A 20,439-nucleotide genomic window follows, 5' to 3' on the forward strand; every position below is an offset into this window, starting at 1 on the left:
CATCACCCTCTGTGAATTTTCTCTCCTTTCCAGAGTTTCAGCAAAATCTGTCAATACTTCTATGAGATAACTGAGCAGCGTTTTCTTCCAGGGAGAAGGGAAAGCAGGCAGATAAAGACCCTTCTGTAAACCTGACCTTAAAACAAAGGCCAATGACTTTTCCCTTGTGAGCTGGTTGTCAGGGAGAGTGTCCTTAAAAATGCCCAAAAGAGAAACATCTGCTTTAGGATGGCTGAGCAGCCTGCAAGGCAGCATCCAATTCACCATGTCAACCATGCTCTCTCATATTAAGGGTGGGAGAAAGAAAGACACACCAAAATCCAGCCCAACAAATCAGATTTCAGTTGGCAACTGGATCGCAGCTGGATCCGTGCAGTTGACCAGGTGAAGAGGGGGGAAAGCCAAGATTCTCACAGTCTTTATACCTGGACCAGCCAATCCAGGTGGGTCATACTGCCGGCCAATCACAGGAGCTGGTGGTGCACTTGACTACTTCCTTTCATGGCTGCGGGGGACCCTTCAGTCCTGCATGCCTACATACCTTCCAAAGTACTTAAGCCCCATCCCAGACACCTGACATCCCACATAAGCTGCTGCAATTTGATGCTCCCTGGAAGGGAAGCTGGTGGTCCTTCTCCCTCCAGTTAAGTTTCTGCTGACTAGCACAGAATTTGTCTCCTTCTCCCCCATACCCACCCACAGACTTCTCTATTTTTTCCCCTGATGCACATGCTGGATTTTACATGTGCTTAGGAACTGGAGGGGTCAGGGCAGAGCGAGGTGTGTGTGTGTGTGTGTGTGTGTGTGTGTGTGTGTGTTTAAATTCCCTTGCAGTGACTTGGCTCACTTACTCGAGTAATCTGAAGCCGTTCATTAGTTGGCACCTTTCTCCAGCATGCCCGCTTCTTAGCCCCAGTCACATGTGGATTTTGTAGGCAGATGACAGGTCGTTGTCAGAAACTGGCTCCCAGGGTTTGCTGCTTTGATCGGTCTCACCGGAGCTCTGGACAGTCCACTATATATATTTAGTTTGATTGCTCTACCCTGATTGTCCCTCAAGGAGCTCAGAGCAGCTTGCTTATAGCTCCTAGCCAAGCAGCTTAGAGGGCCGGCCTGCTCATCTTCAGCAGCAGAATTGGAAGGCAGGCCCTGGGACCATCCTCCGAGCCATCTGCCCGTCCCCCGTCCCCCAATCAGAAGGAAGCAGAGCAAGGTTTACAGGCTAAGCAGTGGATTGCTCTCCTGCAAGAACTGCCAGGAACTGACACTTCTTATTCACGGAAATAGAGATGGAAGGATCTGTCAATCTCGGTTCCCTCAGTCTCTTATTCTTCTTCATCTTCATTTCAGCTCTCCACATTTTGCAGCAATTTGCTCCTTTCTTCCTTTCTTTTAAATTCATCAGTATTTTAGTGTGCATTTCTTCTAACACCTTTATAATGCAGTTTTGACTATTGTACACATTTTTGCAAGATTTCCCTAATGCAATGCATTTCTGTATGTTATTTTCACTAACTCCTTCATCTTTGTGCACACTTTCCCCTATATATGCATTCTTTATAAAAGCTCTTTGGTTGCAAAACTGCTTCACAAAATTCAGGTAAGTGTTGGTTTCCAAGGGAAGTTGTGCTTTGCATACTGCAAATTTGAAAGATTTGGCTTCAATTGCAAACTGCTTCAAATTTCTCCTCTTATACAGGAGATGGAGGATTTGGAGTGACTCATCCCCAAATAAAGGACTGGGCAGAGCCTCAATTTATCCAATTTGTTCCTCCAGTTTTAAGGGGAGAAACTGCGACTGAGCCAGCCCTTAGCTTCTTGGCCTAGGGGTCCTTCCAGGCATCCTTTTTTCTTGTGCATCCATTACGATCTGAGCTCACAATGGTATCAGGGTGGTTCTAAGTAATTCTGCTTTCAATGCTCTAATCTTTACTATTTAGCCAACAGCCATCAATCCACTTTCAATACTCTTTGCACCTGCAGACCTCCAGGAAGGTCGTACTGCTTGCTTTACAATCAGTGGATGTCCTGCAACTTCCTGCTGAAATCACACAACTTTTTAATATTGCGAATGTTCTAGGGTTGTTGCTTTTTTGTTGTTGTTCAGTTCCACTATAGAGCACACACACAGCCAGACAGCAATAACGCTGGGGAAACATCACAGGTCAGCTAATAAAGCAGAACGATGTGTGATCAGTCCTGCATAAATCCACCTCTAATGCACTGTTATTGTGTCAATGGAATGTTGCAGAATTACACCCACTAAAAAATAAACACTGGTCTGGAGGGGTCCTCTACCCTGGTCTTTGGACTTGAGATGTATATTTTCAGGATCCACCTTATTTTCATGACTGCATTTCTTTTTATAGGTACAAGTTTTAAAAACTGTTTTTTAAGCTGTCTTTTAAATTGTTGGCATGTGTCCTGGGACCTTAAGAGCGAAGAATGGGTAATAAATTAAAATAATCATTGTGGAGTGATATAACTTCAAGGTTTCATGTGGGGTTTCCATTGCACTTGATTGGCTGTGGTAGATTGCCAATTTGCTACCAGGCCAAGTTCAAGGTGTTAGTATATAAAGCCCTTAACAACTTGGGACCAGTTTACCTGTGAGATCTCATTACCCCAAATATGCTCACACAACTGCTTCGATTTGCAGAACTGGCACTGCTACACGTGCCACGTAATACCCATTCCGCATTTGTAAGAAATAAGTATTGTAGTGTGGCAGCACCAACAATGTGGAACTCCCTGCCTATTGACATCAGACAGGCACCTTCACTGTACAGTACTGCTAGAAACATATAGATAAGCCTACCCAGTCATGTAGAATGCTGGTGTATGTTTAAATCTTGTTTTTCTTAATTGCCGATTTTATCTTTTGAATGTTTTAAAGAGTTGTTTTCACTGAGTTTTATTGTTTTACTCTCTTTGCAAACCACTTTGAGGTTTTTTAAACAGTCTAGCGGCATATGAATTTCATGAAATAAATAAATACATACTTGGGTCTCAGAGGCTGGACGAGGCCACATACCTTTGTGCCACCTTAGCAGGGTCTATCCTGATACCAAATCAGCATGAACCAGAAGTTTGGGCAAGGGATGGGCTTCTGATTCCAGCTCTCCGCTAAACCCTGACCCACCTGTTCCATGTGTTCATACATTACTTAGGCCAAGAAAGAGATCCATGCAGAAAGTCCTGTATAATCCTTTCACCACCAAGTTGCGGCTGGCAGAGGCAAATTCTGAAATCAGTTTGCTGCAGGGGAGATATATACACATGGCCACTTCTCCCCCCCCCAAAAAAAGAACCTGTTTTCAAGTTCTACATTCATTGTCTAAGCATATGATTTGGAGGGGGATATGAAAATGGAGTGTCGCTAACACACATGTGCTACCGCGGTCATCTACACTCTGCGACCTTCAAAGCTACGTACAAAAAATTAAAACACAACAACAGTGGGAAAGAAAAGGGTAAAAAAGAAAAAAAATCACTATAAACAGCTGAAATGTATTATTATTATTATTATTATTATTATTATTATTATTATTATTATTATTTTCCTACATCTAAGTCTAACTATACAGATAATGATAAAACTATCTACAAAAGTCTTTGGGCAAGACTAGGCGAGCAACAGAGACGAAAAGGGTGAAGCTGGTTTTGTGATTCTTTGAGCCAGAAGACAGGGGGGGGAGTGAGAGGAAGGGGGGGAACTACACATTTGTATATCTGTACCTTTGATCTATGCTGGGACACGAAGGTGCCCCCTTCACTGCCAACTACTGATCAAAGAGCATCCATGGCCACATAAGGGAGGGCTCTGTGGAAGCAACGTCATAGAAGAGAGCTTAGGATCCACACAGGGCGCAGAGTCATGTGCAACAGCGGCTGGCTGGCTGGCTGGCTCTCCTGGCCAGGAGGGAAGGCCGACAGCAGCTGCCAAGTATCAAATGCCATCCAAACGCCGGAGCCGCCTGCCCCAGGAAGTAATTTTGTAAGGAGCTCAGCAGGATGTGTAGCAGGGGCAAAGGAAGGAAAGCAAAAGGGCTGTGGGCTCTCTCTCAAACCCACAGTGGGGAAGATTCGTCTCCTGCACAGACAACTAAATTCCTGCACCTTTGGGTACCCCTTCCAACTCTACTTTTCTGTGATTACAGATACTTGAAATGGGGCAGCAGTTGGGCAAACAGTAAGATCCCGGGCAAAGGTGTGGTCCCGCTCCTCCTGGATCATGCCAATTTGAGTATTATTAATTCCCGCCCTTCACACCCTGCGGCCCCAGGGCAGGTTACAGCATTGAAACACAATATTCACAAACAATTTCGAACAGGTTACGATCATAAACGTAAGGTGGGTCTTAAAAACATGCACTCCAAAGTGTCAAAAGCCAGGATGAAGAGGTCCGTCTTCAGCATTCCCCAGAAGCTGCTAGATGGACCTTTGTAGGGAGTTCCACAGCTTAGGGGCCACCACAAGAAGGTCCTGGCCCAAGCCACCACCATCACCCCGAGCATCTGAGGGCAGAGGAACTACCAAGAGGACCCCCTCTGCTGATCTCAGCACCCAAGAGGGCCTGTGGGGAACAAGGCGGTCTCTCTCACTATGAACCTCTCCCTCCCCAAGAGTTAAGGCATCACCCCCAGTTAAGAACGTTAGAAAGAGCCCGGAAGCTGGATCAGGACAATGGCCCAGCTAGTTCAGCATCCTGTTCTCCTAGTGGCCAACCAGATGCCCCAAAGGGGAGCCCACAAGCAGGACATGAATGCAGCAGCAACTCTCCTCACTTGAGATTCCCATCCTCCTCCAGTTACCAGTTTTCTTTTCATCAAAAGTAGGTAGTAGCTCCATTAACCAAACCTTCCTCCCATGGCCTCCTATGCTCAGAAAGAGTACTCTTAATACCTTGACCCCAATGTTTCGGACTATTTCTAAGGCTACCCTATGCCATTTGGGTCAACGAGGCTGAATAGTTATCCAAATGCATCACATCATGGTAAGTAAACAAATCAGTAAAAGTTTAAAATAAAAAAATGGGGGTCCTGAGAAAGAGAACAGACAGTGGTATCTAATCTCTGTTATAATCTTTCTTTTTTTAAAAAAATGTGCATTTCACATTAAATCCTGAAGAACTTTTAAAAAACTTGCTCAGAAGGAAGTTCCACAGATTGAACGGTATTCACTTCCAAGGAGGCACCCCACCCCATAGCCTGTGAGTGGGGTTGGACAGACAATGGTGGGGATTTCACAAACCTCACAAAATTGCCATCGGTTGTGTGATTCCTGCATTGGGTCCCTTCCAACTGCACAATTATATGATTTTTCCTTAAAACCCTTAGAAGGTTCCCACTTAGCTCTCCTGCATTCAGCTAAGAATCACCAGGCAGCAGTTAGCAAGCATTCACAAGCTTGGGTCTATCCCCCACCCCCAAAAGATCCTGGTGGGTATAGAAAGGCACATGGTTACTTGCTAGAATTAGCCCATCTGAGCCCTTTTAAAGTGCCCCCCATAATCCTTCACACTGGGACAAGTTATTAAGAGACCATAACAGGCAAACAGATATGCCAAATGTTTGTGGGGCTGCCCTTGAAGACTGTACAGAAGAGAGTACCTGAAAACACATCCGCTTTGGGCTGCTAACTGGGACCAGCTGTTAGGACCACATCACTATGCCAGTGTTGACAGAGCTCACCATCTGGTTTCGAGCAGAATTCAGAGTGTTGGCAGATCGCCTTTAAAGCACTACATACCACTTGGGACTTGTGCCACAAGGACAACCTGCTCATGGACTCAGGTCGTTTTTGGAGGCCCATTACTGGAGCCAACCCACTCTCTGAATAGAGGAGCGTGACTAATGGTGGGCCAGAGCTCTGTGACAGAGCATCTGCCTTGCACACAGAAGGTCCCGGGTTCAATCCCCAGCATCTCTAGGTATAGTCTGCCTGAAACCCTGGAAAGACGCTGCCAGTCAGTGCAGACAATACTGAGCTAGCTGGACCAATGACCTAACTCAGTATAAGATAGCTTCCTATGTTCCTCCTGTGTTCCTATGACACCCTGCCTGGGCAACTATCTCTCGAGGGAGGCTCACTCACAGCATACCAGACAAAGACCTTTCTACTTTTCCAACCATTTTTTGTTTCAGCACTGTATTTTTGACCTGCTCTTTCCACCACTTCTTATTACAGTCGTACCTTGGAAGTCGAATGGAATCTGTTCTGGAAGTCTGTTTGACTTCCAAAATGTTCAGAAACCAAGGCACGGCTTCCTGCAGCCAATCGGAACCCACAGAACCCACGTCGGATGTTCAGGTTCCAAAGAACGTTCGCAAACTGGAACACTCACTTCCGGGTTTGCGGCATTCAGGAGCCAAAACGTTCGACTCGCAAGGCGTTCGACTTCCGAGGTACGACTGTATTTTGATGACTATATTGTTTTTATACCAGTCTTCCCCAACCAGGTGCCCTTCAGATCATCAGTCAGCATGGCACATAATGCTAGCAGTTGATGGGAGTTGTCAAATCCAAAGTATCTGGTGGGTACCAGCTTGGGGGATAAGGCTGAGCCACGCTCTGAAAGTTATGTTTATAAAATGTTTATAGGTTTATAAAATAAAAAAGTAAAATAGGATGGCTATGCACTAACAAAAAAAGTTCACACAGCATCAGTGTTCTGGCTCAGATTCAGCGCCCAACAACCAAAAGCAGGCAATTGGGCTAGTTGCTGAAGACTAAAAACTTTTTTTTTAAAAAAAGGCACCAAGAATTGGGGAGCAACTTAGATGAAACTGAAATCTGAATAAGGTGGCATCACAGGTCCCTGAAAGAAAAGGGGGCAGGAGACGCTCAGAAAGGGAAGATGACCACCACAGGTATCAGACTATGGTGGTAGTGTGGGAGGCGAACAGGTCTGATCCCTGGAACTTAATTCACCGGGGGATCTGTGCAACCTCACGGAAGAGCTTCTTGGATGATTGAGCCCTGCACTGGGGTCTCTTAATTAACAGCCTTTCAGCGCCAGGTTAAAAACTTACAACTTCTCTCAGGCACTGGGAGGATTATCATGACTTTGCTCCCTACTGATGGAATGATTCTGGTGCTGTTCAGCTGGATTACTGTATGGCTTTTCTTGAACGCATTGTTCTTTTTTTCTGATTTCACGTCATTGCTTTATGCTTTTAACATTTTCTGAGTTGTTTGGAGAATCCTTATGTGTCCAGTAACCAACAAGCTGAATTTATTACCACCATCAGGGAGGGCCACTTTCCATTTCAGGCACCAAAATGTCTTAATTGTTTGGGGAAAGGCAGAGAGAGATAGAGAAATGGGGGGGGGGGGACGGACTATTTGAAGAGTGTGGAAGAGGTTCAGTCAACTATAAAGCTTAGGAGTGGATGACTCTTAGGGTCAGAACTTCAAACTTAGTTGAGGATCACATGGTTTAGGGCTCTAATGAAAATACAAATCACCTAGAACTATGAACTGGCCATGCCACTAGTCCTCAGCCTCATCTGAGGAGAATTTGGGTTGGAGAGGGAGCATGGACTTTTTGGGTTTCTTCACGTTCTGTGAATTTGTGAGGCACCCAAAGGCAAAACACCTTTAAAATAAACCTCCCGTGAAGCTGGAATCGCCAACTTTACAAGCAGTCCTTGTAGCTCTGCCTTTAGCAGCTCTGGTGATTAGCAGGAAGTGGTACCACTGATCACCTGCTGACTTCTGCACTTTAGACTGGTCTTAAAGGCAGAAGAACAGGCCAGGCAGCTTTTTCCCAGGTCAGCTGACAGAACACCAAGCTATCTGTGGATGTCTTAGCAAGGAAAACATTGAATTTCCTAATCCTTTCCTTCAGCAAACCCCAAAAGGTGTAATATTGGTTTTATACAATCACAGCTTCCCTGCAAAGTATCCTGGGAATTGCAAGTTTGGGGAGAGCACTGAAAATTCTGCTTCCTAACACCTCCCCGCCTCCACTGACTGAACTACATTTCCCAGATTGCTAACCAGGTTACGGCTGCAGTTTGGATATACCCGGAGGAGGGATGCAGTTGGCTGCTTAACTGGACCCAAAGCACTTACCTTCCCAAATTGTTCAAAATACTGTTTCACATCCTCCACGGTGGTGTTCACAGAGAGGCCGCCCACAAATATCTTCTTGGTCCGTGTCACCATCTAGAAGACAGAAGGACAAGAAGGCAGCAGGACAGCAAAAAGGGCCACTCCTTCAAAACTGCAAAAACTTCATTTCACTTTGCCAGCTAAAGAAAATATGCTGTCTATCACCATCCCGCGATTTATGTGCAGGTTTAAAGAAAGATATTTCCATGTGCCACTATCCCATGCATATTAAGAATCCGGCTTCCTGAGAAAAGAACACCACCAAATATTGTTTTCCCCTTAAAAAAAAACAACCAAGAAGCCAAGTTCCAGCCCTTAAGGTTCCGGTGGTTTGCTGCCTTGTGCAATTATAGGTGCTAGATGTGATGAACAACCTTTACAGCAGTTACAGGTGGTGCTTTGGTGACCTCTGCTTAGCTCTTTGCCCCTCCCAATAATTAAATTATGCAGAATAACTTAGCTTTAGTTAAGATTTCTGCATTGCAGGGAGCTATGCAGCCTAGAAACTTAATCTGCATAATTTATACAATTTGCAGAATTCTGCTTCGCTTCACCCAGAATTTTCACTGTGACACGCCCTGCATGAAATGTCTGCTTGCAAACTACTTATTCCCCCGCCGCTTTGCTTTCTTTGCCTACCCATTAAATTATTTTTTCAACAGCTTTTAAACAGGGTGGCTTTGAACAGCTCATCCCATTCCCAGTCACCATGCAGGACTTGCATAGGAGAACTGCTGGACTGTGGCACTGTGTGTGTGTGTGTGTGTGTGTGTGTGTGTGTGTGTGTGTGTGTGTTTTCTCCCTTCCACCTGAAACTCACAACAAGGCCCTGCATCTGATGCAGGAGTGCTGGTAAGTCACCACAAGAGAGACAGGCAGACACACACCCCAAGCATGGCTGGCAGAACATTCACTCTGAGACGCTCAGAAAGGGCAAGTGCATTTGTGGAAAGAGACTTCTCTGTACATCTTCCTGATCCCTTCAGCCTTGCAGAACTCCCTGATCTCAGAAGGGGCCCGGGATGCTCTTTTCAAATAGGCTCCCTCTTCACACTGCTGCCCACCCCCCCGGGGATGGCTGTGTCCCCACTCTGCAAGAAACACATGCTCCTAATTACCCCAAGGAGTGCACAGAGCTAATCCGCAGCAATTCCAAGCCTTAGAGAACAGCCCGCCCAAACAGCAAAGCGCCTTCTGTCACCAAAACTGCTTAATGGAATTAACCCAATTCCAACCATGTGCTCGTGGTGCTGATTACTTGGGATACCTGAGCACTCGCTGCCCTGATCCCCGCTTTGCTGGCTGGCACACATCACGTTCCCTCTCCTTGGGTTCCCCCATCCACCCAACCCTCTTCATTTGCGCATCAAGCCCAAGGGCAAAGGGCAGAAAAGGTGCCTTTATTTTACTTCCTACATTTCTGTGGCCACCCAACGGCGTATGTTGTCTGGGCAGCTCACAAGCTTTAAATGCAATATTTTAACATTTTGATTAAAAGCAGTTAAGAGCAGAATGAAAACTGAGTGTTTTGAGAGTTGGGTAGAAGAAGAGATGTCAGCAGGTAAAGCGTCTGCAGCAAGGGAAAGAGAAGCGAGAACCCAACAAAATAAAACTCAAGCTAACTGCATATTCTTTCCTCGTTTCGCTCCTGCCTCAGTTCTCCCTCCCCTCCCCCAATGTCAAATTTTAGATGATTAGTCCCCTGGAGCAAGGACTTGTCCCTTTGAACTTTCGCAAACCACCGTGCAAGCCAATGTATTGCTAAATGAGGCTCGCTCTCTGGGGGGCCACAGGTTCCTGAACTCATTCAGGTCAGCCCAGTATATGAAACACAGGTTGCTGTACGGGGCGGTCTTACACCCCACACCCCTGCTGAAGCCACTGTTTTGCATCCAAATGGTTAAATCAAGGTGTCGGCAAGGTTTACCTTGCCTGGGCTGGTTCACTCCAGTGGAGATCCCTCTGTGGGCTGGATCGTGCATTCTCATGCACATGCACCCATGATTTTCGGCGTCTGCGCATGCACAGATGCAATTTTCGGCACTGCGGAAGCGAGACCCCGCACTGCACTGTGCCGGTTCAGTGCAGTGCGCAGGGACTCACCAAGTGGACGGCTCGGGGGCCAGTTAAACGGCCCCCGTGGGCCACTTGTGGCCCATGGGCCTTAGGTTGTCGAACCCTGGATTAAACTTTTGGTTTCCAGTAAAAAGTAAAATATAGACCATTCAAGCTTGTAGCGGGTCACAGTTCAAGCAGTTGCCTCTAAGCTTCTCTTTGGGTCACTTATCAAACCAAGGACAAAGGTCTTACTTAAGAAGAGGGCAGCCAGGCTTCTAGTGCATGCAAGTCGACATCTTAACCCCAAAAAGAAGCAAGACCAACACAAACTGGAGCCATGGGGAGGTTTAGAAAAATGAAGTGTGGACACTCAAAAGAAAGGCACATTTGACAGAGGGGAACACTGCAAGGTAGCCCCAGGTGAGGAGTCCCACTTTGAAAGGTGCTTCTTGTGCAGTTTCCATCTCTGTTCCATCATCAGGGAAGACCACTGGTGGTTGAAACAACAGGCATAAACCCAATAACCAGCATGCTCTAAAAACATTGAGGTTTCAGCTGCAAGGAGCTGGAAAGGTCTAGGGCTGATCTGTACATCAACCCAAGAGGAAGAGCTCCAGCACCCAGCATCTGCCTGGTGGCCAAGAAAGCGGTTCCAAAGTTTGATGACCCCAAAGCATCTGTATGATTGGTTGGGGGGAGGTCACTCTCAAAAGTTGTAAACAAGTACCTACCTTGGGCTGTGCTCTCCGGGGAAATGCAACCTTTGGGTCAATCTGAAAGACAAGGAGAAGCAGGTAAAAAAAACTACTACACAAAATTTTCCTTTAAGAAATAACAACACACACACATGTGGAGACAACAACTCTCAGCACAATAGAAGCTTTCTAGCGTGCTAGAAGACCTTACGGGAGAATAGAACAAAACAACAAGAAACATGTCAATGCAAAGAGCATTTTTGGGATGCCACACTCCTTGTGCACAAGCTACAGTGAAATTAAGAGGAGCTAGCCAAAAACAGGATTTTGCAAGGTTCCCATTCATATTATTGGGGCTAGCAGCTGAGCAATTCCTGGAGATAGTACCCATTTTCCTGTTCAGTTTTTACATTTGATTTCATTTTTTCACTTTTAATTTGCATACAGTGGCACCTCTGGATGCGAACGGGATCCATTCTGGAGCCCCGTTTGCATCCTGAAGCGAACGCAACCCACGTCTGCGTGTGCGCTGGTCGCGATTCGCCGCTTCCACGCATGACCTCATTTTGAGCGTCTGCGCATGTGCGAGCGGCGAAACCCAGAAGTAACGCGCTCCGTTACTTCCGGGTCGCCACGGAGTGCAACCCCAAAATACTCATCCTGAAACTACTTCAACCCGAGGCATGACTATACTGCCTTTCTATATTGCTATACACAAGCTGGTTGACAGCAACAAAATATACAACAAAGGACACACAGCTTATAATAACCTGATTAAATACAAAAAGTCATAATAAAGCATAACTTTAAAATGGAACGACTTATATCAAATAAAGTAATATTCAATAATCTATTAGCATGTAACAGCACAGAGTAAAATTAACTCTGGAAACATCAGCAAATGATCATTAAACAGAAATTCACTCTTAACAATTATGAAAAATAATTGATCAATAGAATAACTGCAAGGCATAATTCATAAAATACCACAATACATACAAAACCATGTAAAAGGAACAAATTGAGAAACAAAGAAACACAACCTGAAAAAAGAGACAATGCATGTACTATCGTAAACTAAGAAAATCTTTAATAAAAATTATTTTTTAAAAAGAAACAAAGACACACAACTTATAAAACTCCACACCCCCAGCTGCGTATAGAGAAGGCGTGAGGAAGAAAAACATTGCTGTCAATCACTTCATCCTTGTTTTATTCTTCAAAATTTGACTTGGTGAAAATTTATAAATACCAGTTGCTGGAAACCACAGTTGCTTTCTGGGTTCACTTTGGGGCACCTGGGTGGTCACTGTGAGAAGAGGAACTAGATGGGCCATTGGCCTGATCCACTAAGCTCAACCTATGGTCCCATCATCCGCACAACAAGCATGTCCAGACCTGTAATACAGCTGGAAGGCTGCTCATTTATAAGGATGGGAAATGTTTGTCCCTCCACGTGCTGTGAGACTCCTCTTTCCATTAACTCTGACCAGCACAATTAGTGGTCAGGGATGCTGGGAGCAATAGTCCAGAAACAGCTGGCAGGCCACAGTTTCGCCATCCCTGTTCCACAAGACGAAGGCTATCTTGACTGCTTGAGCAAAGGCACATCTACGTTAGAAATCCAAATCTGTTTCGAAACAGTTAAGCCTCTATGACTCCACGTAATTAAAGCCTGCTGGATCAGGCCAACAGCCTGTTCTCACAATGGCCAACCAGATGCCCCAAAGGGAAACCTGCAAGCAGGATTCAAGCACAAGAGTATTCTCCCCTCCTGTGGTTTCCAGCTACTGGCATTCAGAAGCATTATTGCCTCTGACCGTGGAGGCAGAGCATAGCCATCTTGGCAAGTAACCATTGATGACCCATGAATTGCTCTTATCCTCTTTTAAAGACATCCAAGTTGGTGGCCATTGCTGGCTCCTGTGGAAGCGAGTTCCATAGTTTCACTATGTGCTACATGAAGAAGCCCTTTCTTTTATCTGCCCTGTATCTTCCAACATGTAGCTTCCTCCACCACCCAAAGATCCCAGGGGAATCTATTTATTAAGTATATTTTTAGCACTCCGTTCATCACATAATCTCAGGGGGGAGTAACAACATCATCAATTCTGGAGAATTAAGAGCAGGCAACAGAGAAAGACCACAGCGCTAAAATTTCAATGATAAAAATACACATGCAGCCTCCCGCCGGTTCCAAAATTGCAGCTAACATCCCACAGATACCCAGGCAAGCAGATAGGTCTTTCAACTAAATTGGGTTTTCCCAGACCCCTGAGTACATTGACTCCTTGATGAGCTTACAAAGTTACCATCAACTCCAGCCCAGATTCTTAGGGATGTAAACAAAATAAAACAAGAAATATCAATGTTTACATCAATATTTACAAATCATAGATCACTATCATACTAGGAATAATGAAAAGTAAAAAAAAATAGGGAAGTAAAGCAAGTAAAAATAATAACAATATCACTCTGACAGTGCCCACACCCCTTATTTCAGAAGCTCTTAATTCCTAATTAAAATTTTCCAAACAAAACCTTATAGGCCCTTGTTGACCCGTAGGTCTTTATCCACCCCCTGCACAATCCCATTGACCTCAGGGGGTCGATATTGACTATTACAGGATAGCCAAACTAAACTGAAGATTCTGAAAGGTTTTAGAGGTATTAATGGAAAACAACAGGAGGCAAGAGGGTTCTTGTGCTTGGGTCCTTCTTGCAGGCATCTGGTTGGTCATTATGGGAACAGGATGCTAGACTAGAAGGGGGATTGGCCCAATCCAGCAGGATCTTCTGATGTTCTTATTCTTGCTTAGAGCACCATAGTCCTTCATTGGAGAATGGCACAGCGCATAGTTCAGCTATGGAATTCACTCCCACAAGAGAGGAAGTGATGGACACTGATTCGGATGCTTTAAAAAGAGGATTAGACAATACAGGTCTTGTTCAGGGACAACCTGCTCACCTCACTCCTTGGGCATCTCTTCTGATGATCCATTCCATTTAGCTGCATACCTTAGGAATCTGCATGTTGTTGAATGTTGAAGAGCCTTTATTCTGGTCAGATTTAATGTTTTTCTACCCCAAATACTTTGGGGCAGGTATGCAGGGCATCCCTCTTTCCTTAAGAATAGGGCCTCTGTAAGAACCAGGAGGCATAGAACATGTCCTTCTGTTCTGTAACTTTGCTAGTTTACAACCTGCCTCGCTGTCCATCAATCACCCTGCCTGAACTGAAAGAACTGGTCTCAGAGGGGGTGTTGCAGACTCCCAGACTGCTGGTTTGGGGGGCACATCAACATCCATGCCAAGGCGACTGGCTCTGGGGTAGTTCAGGACTTCATGTCTGCTATGACGACCATGGGGCTGTACCAACCTGTCACCAGCCCAACACACATGGCAGGCCACACTCTGGACCTTGTTTTCTCAACTGGGCAGGAAGAGGGTGATCTGAAAGTAGGGGATATTGACACCAGTCACTTGTCATGGTCAGATCACTTCCTGCTGAGATTTAGGTTTTCAGTATCGGGTCAGGGACTTTATTAGGATGGTCCATCCTTTGAGGTTGATGGATCCAATGGATTTCCAGATCGCTCTAGGGGATTTCTGGCAGATGTGATTGGTGCTCTGGCCAATCTCTGGAAGATCCAAGTGGCTTGGGCCAATGACCCTCTCCCACTTCATGGAGCCTGTTTGGTTCCTTAGTATATTCCAGAGCTTACGGCGAGGAAACAAAGCTGGGAGATGACTTGAATGAAAATGGAGGAAAACTCCAGTCGAAGGTAAGCCAACACTGGTGAAAGCTCTTCGAGCCAGAAAAGAAGGCATACGTTGCTGTGTCCTTTGCATTCTCACTGTGCTGTCCAGCAGAGCTTTTGCAGGTAGCGTGGGGCCTTTGACATTCCGGCTCATAGAAGGTGGCAGAACCAATGGTAGCTCACTGAGTTTGTTTGCAAAGCATTTTGAAGATAAATTCATTTGCATCCTCCAAGGATCATGACTCCTCTGTTACAGCAAATGAATCTTGAGGAGTCTAGAGCACTGTCTAGTCCTGATATGCTGGATAACTTTCAGTTAGTAGGGCTCAAGGATGTGGACATGGTGCTTGTAATCAGTCAGGGCAACCACTTGCACTCTGGACCCTTGCCCCACTTGACTGATAAAAACTAGAAGGGAAGACAACTCTAACTCAGACAGAGACAGTTGTTCCAGAAGGATGGGAGCTTGTCTGATCTTGATGGGGTTAAACTTCCTCTGAAGGAGTAGCAGACGCAGCTTAGGGGTACTTTTGGATCGGTTGTCCACACTAAGTTCAGCATCACTTCCTTCCAATCACGGAACTGTTTCTATGTCCGCTCATCATGATAAGAACTGCCCGAGTTTGCTTATTTTTTCCTCTCTTCCCTTTGTGTCCCTTTCCCTTCGGGTGTTGTGCCTTGTAGATTGTAAGCCGGCGGGCAAGAACTGTCTTGTTTTTAATTGATTGTATGTGAGCCACTCTGGGAGCCTTTTTGGCTAAAGAGCAGGGTAAAAATGGTTTAAACAAACAAACAAACAGAGGCTGGTGCTTGCAAACATCAGGTTCAGCTCAGTGCGAAGCTGGAACAATCCTGTGTGTTCCTTCACTCCTTTCGGACCACCAGTTCGGCAAACTCCAAAGGATTAAAGGGTGGGGAGGACTGCCTGGCTGTAGACGTCCTGCTTCCCACTCCCCCTCATTTATTTTCCTGACTCTTTTTCATTCGCTTATGGTGCAGAATTCAGGCCCCTCAGAGCCATTCCAAATTGCTGCAAAGTCTTGCCATGCTTCCTCTCCCAAATTTTGTTCTGATTTGCATCAGGGGGCACAGATAGGAGCTGGATTTTCTAAGTTCACTCTCACTGGTAGTTTAAGGTAGTCAAAGTGGTGCCCTCCGGGTGTTGCTGGACTGCAATTCCCATCATCCTTAGCCACTGCCCATGCTTGCTGCTGGGGCTGCTAAGAGTCCAAAACATCTGGATGGCATCAAACATCTGGTGAAGGCTGCCATGCATCCTTGTCTGTAAGGAAGTGCTACAGACATCAGTGGTGCTTATGCTGCAATAGTGTTTTAACTGATTACAGAGTAATCCTATATCAGGAAGGAGAAGCTGTGCATCAGAAATACTACCTTCCCTAGTGTTGTGGGGTTTCCTGGAAAATTTTGAATAAAAAACTTGCCAGAATCAGAAACTGTTCCATTTTGGCATATTCACTGGGCTTATGTTTAATACAATCAATCAAACTCAGAAAGTATGCCGCATTAATTTATCCACCATATAAAAGTATCGTATTCTTTAAAAAAAAAACTTTTCAAAGAACCATAAGTATTTGAACAGGGCTATTTGATTAGGGGAGAGAAAAAAAAACACTTGATACACCACACTAGCAGATGCTGGATGAAGGGCTATAAGATCTGGTGGAATACAAGGCCTGCTGCCACCATGACAGATGCACCAATGGGACTGCCCAGGTATGCCAGCAGCACATTCCACAGGTGCAGACATTCTACCAAAGATCCACCTGTGGGGTGCCTAAAATAGTGTGGAGTCATGGATATAACAGGGGGACGCGGGTGGCGCTGTGGATTAAACCACAGAGCTTAGGACTGGCAGTTCGAATCCCCGTGATGGGGTGGGCTCCTGTTGCTCGGTCCTAGCTCCTGCCAACCTAGCAGTTCGAAAGCACGTCAAAAGTGCAAGTAGATAAATAGGTACCGCTCTGGCAGGAAGGTAAACGGCATTTCCATGTGCTGCTCTGGTTCGCCAGAAGTGGCTTAGTCATGCTGGCCACATGATGTAGAAGCTGTACGCCAGCTCCCTCGGCCAATAAAGCGAGATGAGCGCCACAACCCCAGAGTCGGTCACCACTGGAACTAATGGTCAGGGGTCCCTTTACCTTTACCTTTTACATGGATATGATGGGACATCAAATTTATGCTGTAGCTGATGCTACACCAACCTGGCACCCTCCAGATGTTTTGGACTAGAACTCTCATCAGACCCCGCTAGCATGTACTCCAAAACATCTGGAGGGCACCAGGTTGATGAAGGCTGCTACACCATACCCTCAACATCATCATAGGGTATCTTTACAAGAAACCAGGACATGGCACAAGTAGAGGCTTACCGAGGCTGCCTTGCACCCTTGGCAAGGAGCTGTATCAGTCCCAGCCCCCCCCCCCTCCATCACTTGTGACCAGATTCCTCTACCAAGGCACCCAGAGGAGGCTGTGTGCCTTCCCGGCCACCCAGAACAGCCGAGGAGCAGCCCAGGGAGCACATGGGCAGGCTCCTAGGCACTCTTGAGCCAGAATGGAGAGGCATATTTTTTTTCCATACACCCCTGGGCCTGAGCCATTAGCAGGTCCAACCTAACCAACCCCTAGGTACACCCCTGAATGCAAGACATATATTTCCCACTGGCTTAAGGAGAGGGGATAAGAATAGCCACCCCCACAATGATGTAAGGACCCTGACCCAGGGATGATCCTGCCCACATCTCCGAATGCACAATAGGCTATGGTGCAATTCAAGACCCAATTGCAATACAGCATTCATAGCACCAATATATAAAAAGCCCACACAGAGTGATGTCCTGTATGCTCTTGCTCTCTCCCTCGTGCCACACACAGAGCACACAAGGAGGAACTCTGGTGATGGACACCAGAGGAAGGAGAACACTTAGCACCAAGCCACCTGGCTCCAGACCAGGAATTGAGCACGTTGCAAATGCTTCTCTCCCTACAACGCTTGCTGGGTGACTCCAGGCCTAAGACACACATCAGGAACTCCAGTCTTAAAGCTGGGCGTGCCAGGACAGAGCACCCGGCCCCACTGTTTAGTAAGGGAAGGGGGCAGCCACATTGCAAAGTCTGGCAGCACTCCCACTTTGTACCATAGTCTCCACGATCACACTCCAAAAAAACCACCTTTGCCATATGAGAGTGTTGTGACTTGCTCCTAGACTCTTCCCCCTGCCATGACAGGCAGACAGTGTGTACCTTACCCACAGGGCAGGTATCCCACATATGCAAGTGAACTCTCAGTCGGCAAAAAGCACACAGTTTGCTACAACCATTGCTACTCCCGGTTGGACTTTTGCGCGTGCACTTTTTGCAGAACTGTAGTACTGGAAGGGATTGCAAGGGTCATTCTAGTCCAACCCCCTGCGAAGCAGGAGTCGCAGCTAAAGAATCCCTGACAGATGGCCATCCAGCCTGTTTAAAAACCGCCAACAAAGGAGAGTCCACTACCTTCCAAGGGTATCCTTTGCACTGTGAAACAGCTCTGGCCATCAGAAAGTTCTTCCTAATGTTTAATTGGAATCTTTGTCATTTGAATCTATCATTTCGGGTCCTACCCTCTGGGGCAGCAGAAAACAAACTTGCTCCATTTTCCACGTGACAGCCCTTGAGATATTTTAAGATGGCTATTATATCACCCCATTGCCTTCTTCAGGCTAAACATACCCGGTTCCCTCAACCATTCCTCATAAGGCTTGGTTTCCAAACCCTTGATCGTCTTTGTCACCCTCCTCTGCACGTGTTCCAACTTTCAGTATCTTAAACTGTGGTACCCAACTGTGGGGTCTGACCAAGGCAGAATTCTTTTGCCCAGGAAAATCACAGCCTCGAACCAGGAGAGGCAGCCAGAACAGTGGCTATCACTCATATCTGTTCACACACCTGCACGTCTTATTGCAATCTTGTTCGGCGTTTCCATGCGCTGCTCTGGTTTGCCAGAAGTGGCTTAGTCATACTGGCCACATGACCTGTATGCCAGCTCCCTCGGCCAATAAAGCGAGATGAGTGCTGCAACCCCAGAGTCGGTCACGACTGGACCTAACAGTCAGGGGTCCCTTTACCTTTTTTTAAAGGCACCTTTTACACCAATTCCTAATGTCGCTGTGGCCATAAATTTCAACAGGTCTGAGTATGACTAACTCTGGATATCACCCAGACTTGGCATGTAAAGGCAGGGATGTGTAAACATCTTCAGCCAGAGGGCCGCATTCCCCAGCTGGCAACCTTCCAAGGGCCACATGCCAACAAAGGCACAGCAACAGATGCGACGCTGAAAGTACCTGCTACCAACAGTGCCCAACTAGTCACAGTTGAAAGATCTGCAGTGGCTTCTCACCCATATTCAAGCTTCTTGTACTAGTGTACAAACCGCCTGAGCAGCTTTGGATACACCTTAAGGCAGGGGTTTTCAAACAGTGTGCCATGGCACCTTGAATGATGGTCAGGGGAGCCACGGACAACACTGGCCTCTGTTCCTCTTTCCTTCCCTCCCTCCTCTGATGTCCTCTTGTGTCTCTGCCTCCCAAAGACTTGTGTGGCTGTTTGTGCAACAGCCCTGGCTACAAGCTCCCCAGGCAAATGGTACCTCTGGGGCTATTCAGGGTGTGCTGGTTGCCAGGAGCTGAGGCGGCTTTAGGGTAAGTAAGTAAGCAAGCAAGCAAGCAAGCAGGTGAGGGATCCCAGCCAGCCAATCCTCCAGCCCTTGCTGCTGGGAATGACAGACAAATCCCAGGCCCCTGCAGGGCAGCGTGAGAAGGCACCTCTCTTTGGTGGGGTGGGGCAGCTCAGAGACCAGGGGCAGCAGCAGCGGCTGCCCAGAGGACTCCCAAGAAGAAGGGAGAGGACAGGAGAGGAGAGAGGAGAGAGGAGAGAGGAGAGAGGAGAGAGGAGAGAGGAGAGGAGAGGAGAGGAGAGGAGAGGAGAGGAGAGAGGAGAGGAGAGGAGGAAGAGGGACACTCCACAAGTGAGGGTGTTTGAAAAAGGACAAGATGCTGCCAGCTCTGCAAGCAAGGGGTGACATAACTGAGCTCCTGAGCCCCACATGTATGCTACAGAAAAAATGAAGTTGGTAAAGGGAGCCATGGACTCAAAAAGTTTGAAAACCTCTGCCTTAAGGACTGCCTCACCCTTATTGTGTCACAAGCTGAGAACACCTGCAGGAGCACTGTTTGTGGTTCCTCCATGATCCAGAAGCATGCCTCATGCCATCAAGGAGTCGTACCTGCAGCATAGAGAGCCCAACTCCACGGCCCTCAATCCCATCAGAAACCAGGCAGCCACCAGCCCTGCCAAGTTTCAGGCACCAGTCTGAAATAGTTTTATTTCAGTATGTCTTTGGGGAAGCACCATGGCTCAGTGGTTGAGCACTTGCTTTGCATGCAGAAGGTCCCAGGTTCATTCCTCAACAGCATCACCAGGAAAGATCCCCACCTGAAACCAGGGAGAATCACTGCCGGTCAAGGTAGACAATGCTGAGTTAGAGGACCAGTGGTCTGACTTGGAATGAAGCAGCTTTATTCTAGAACCTTTATTTTCAGGGGCAAGACCATAAGTTAGTGGTAGAGCATCTGCTTTACCAGCAGAAGGTCTCAGATGAGATCTCTGGCAGCATCTCCAGGTGAGGCTGGAAACAGTCCCGTCTGAAACACTGGAGAGCCTCTGCTAGTCAGTGTCATCTTGAGCTACATGGACCAGCTGCAATAAGCAGCTTCCTATGTTTCCTTCCACTATGAATATTGCTC

The 20,439-nt window shown here is 46.6% G+C and overlaps 1 protein-coding gene across 5 annotated transcripts in view; it reads right to left on the reverse strand.

Moving 5' to 3' along the window:
- Positions 1-20,439, reverse strand: part of MSI1 (musashi RNA binding protein 1) — a 55,558-nt gene that overhangs the window by 20,501 nt on the left and 14,618 nt on the right. For all 5 annotated transcript variants that reach the window (XM_083717558.1, XM_083717559.1, XM_083717560.1 and 2 more), the window contains exons 5-6: positions 10,908-10,949; positions 8,080-8,172 (exon numbers count right to left, since the gene is read on the reverse strand). In XM_083717558.1, coding sequence (XP_083573684.1) covers positions 8,080-8,172; positions 10,908-10,949 — 135 coding nt within the window. The remainder of the gene's footprint in view (positions 1-8,079; positions 8,173-10,907; positions 10,950-20,439) is intronic.

The sequence above is a fragment of the Podarcis gaigeae genome, assembly GCF_964106915.1.
Source record: "Podarcis gaigeae genome assembly, chromosome: 16".
Lineage (NCBI taxonomy): Eukaryota > Metazoa > Chordata > Lepidosauria > Squamata > Lacertidae > Podarcis > Podarcis gaigeae.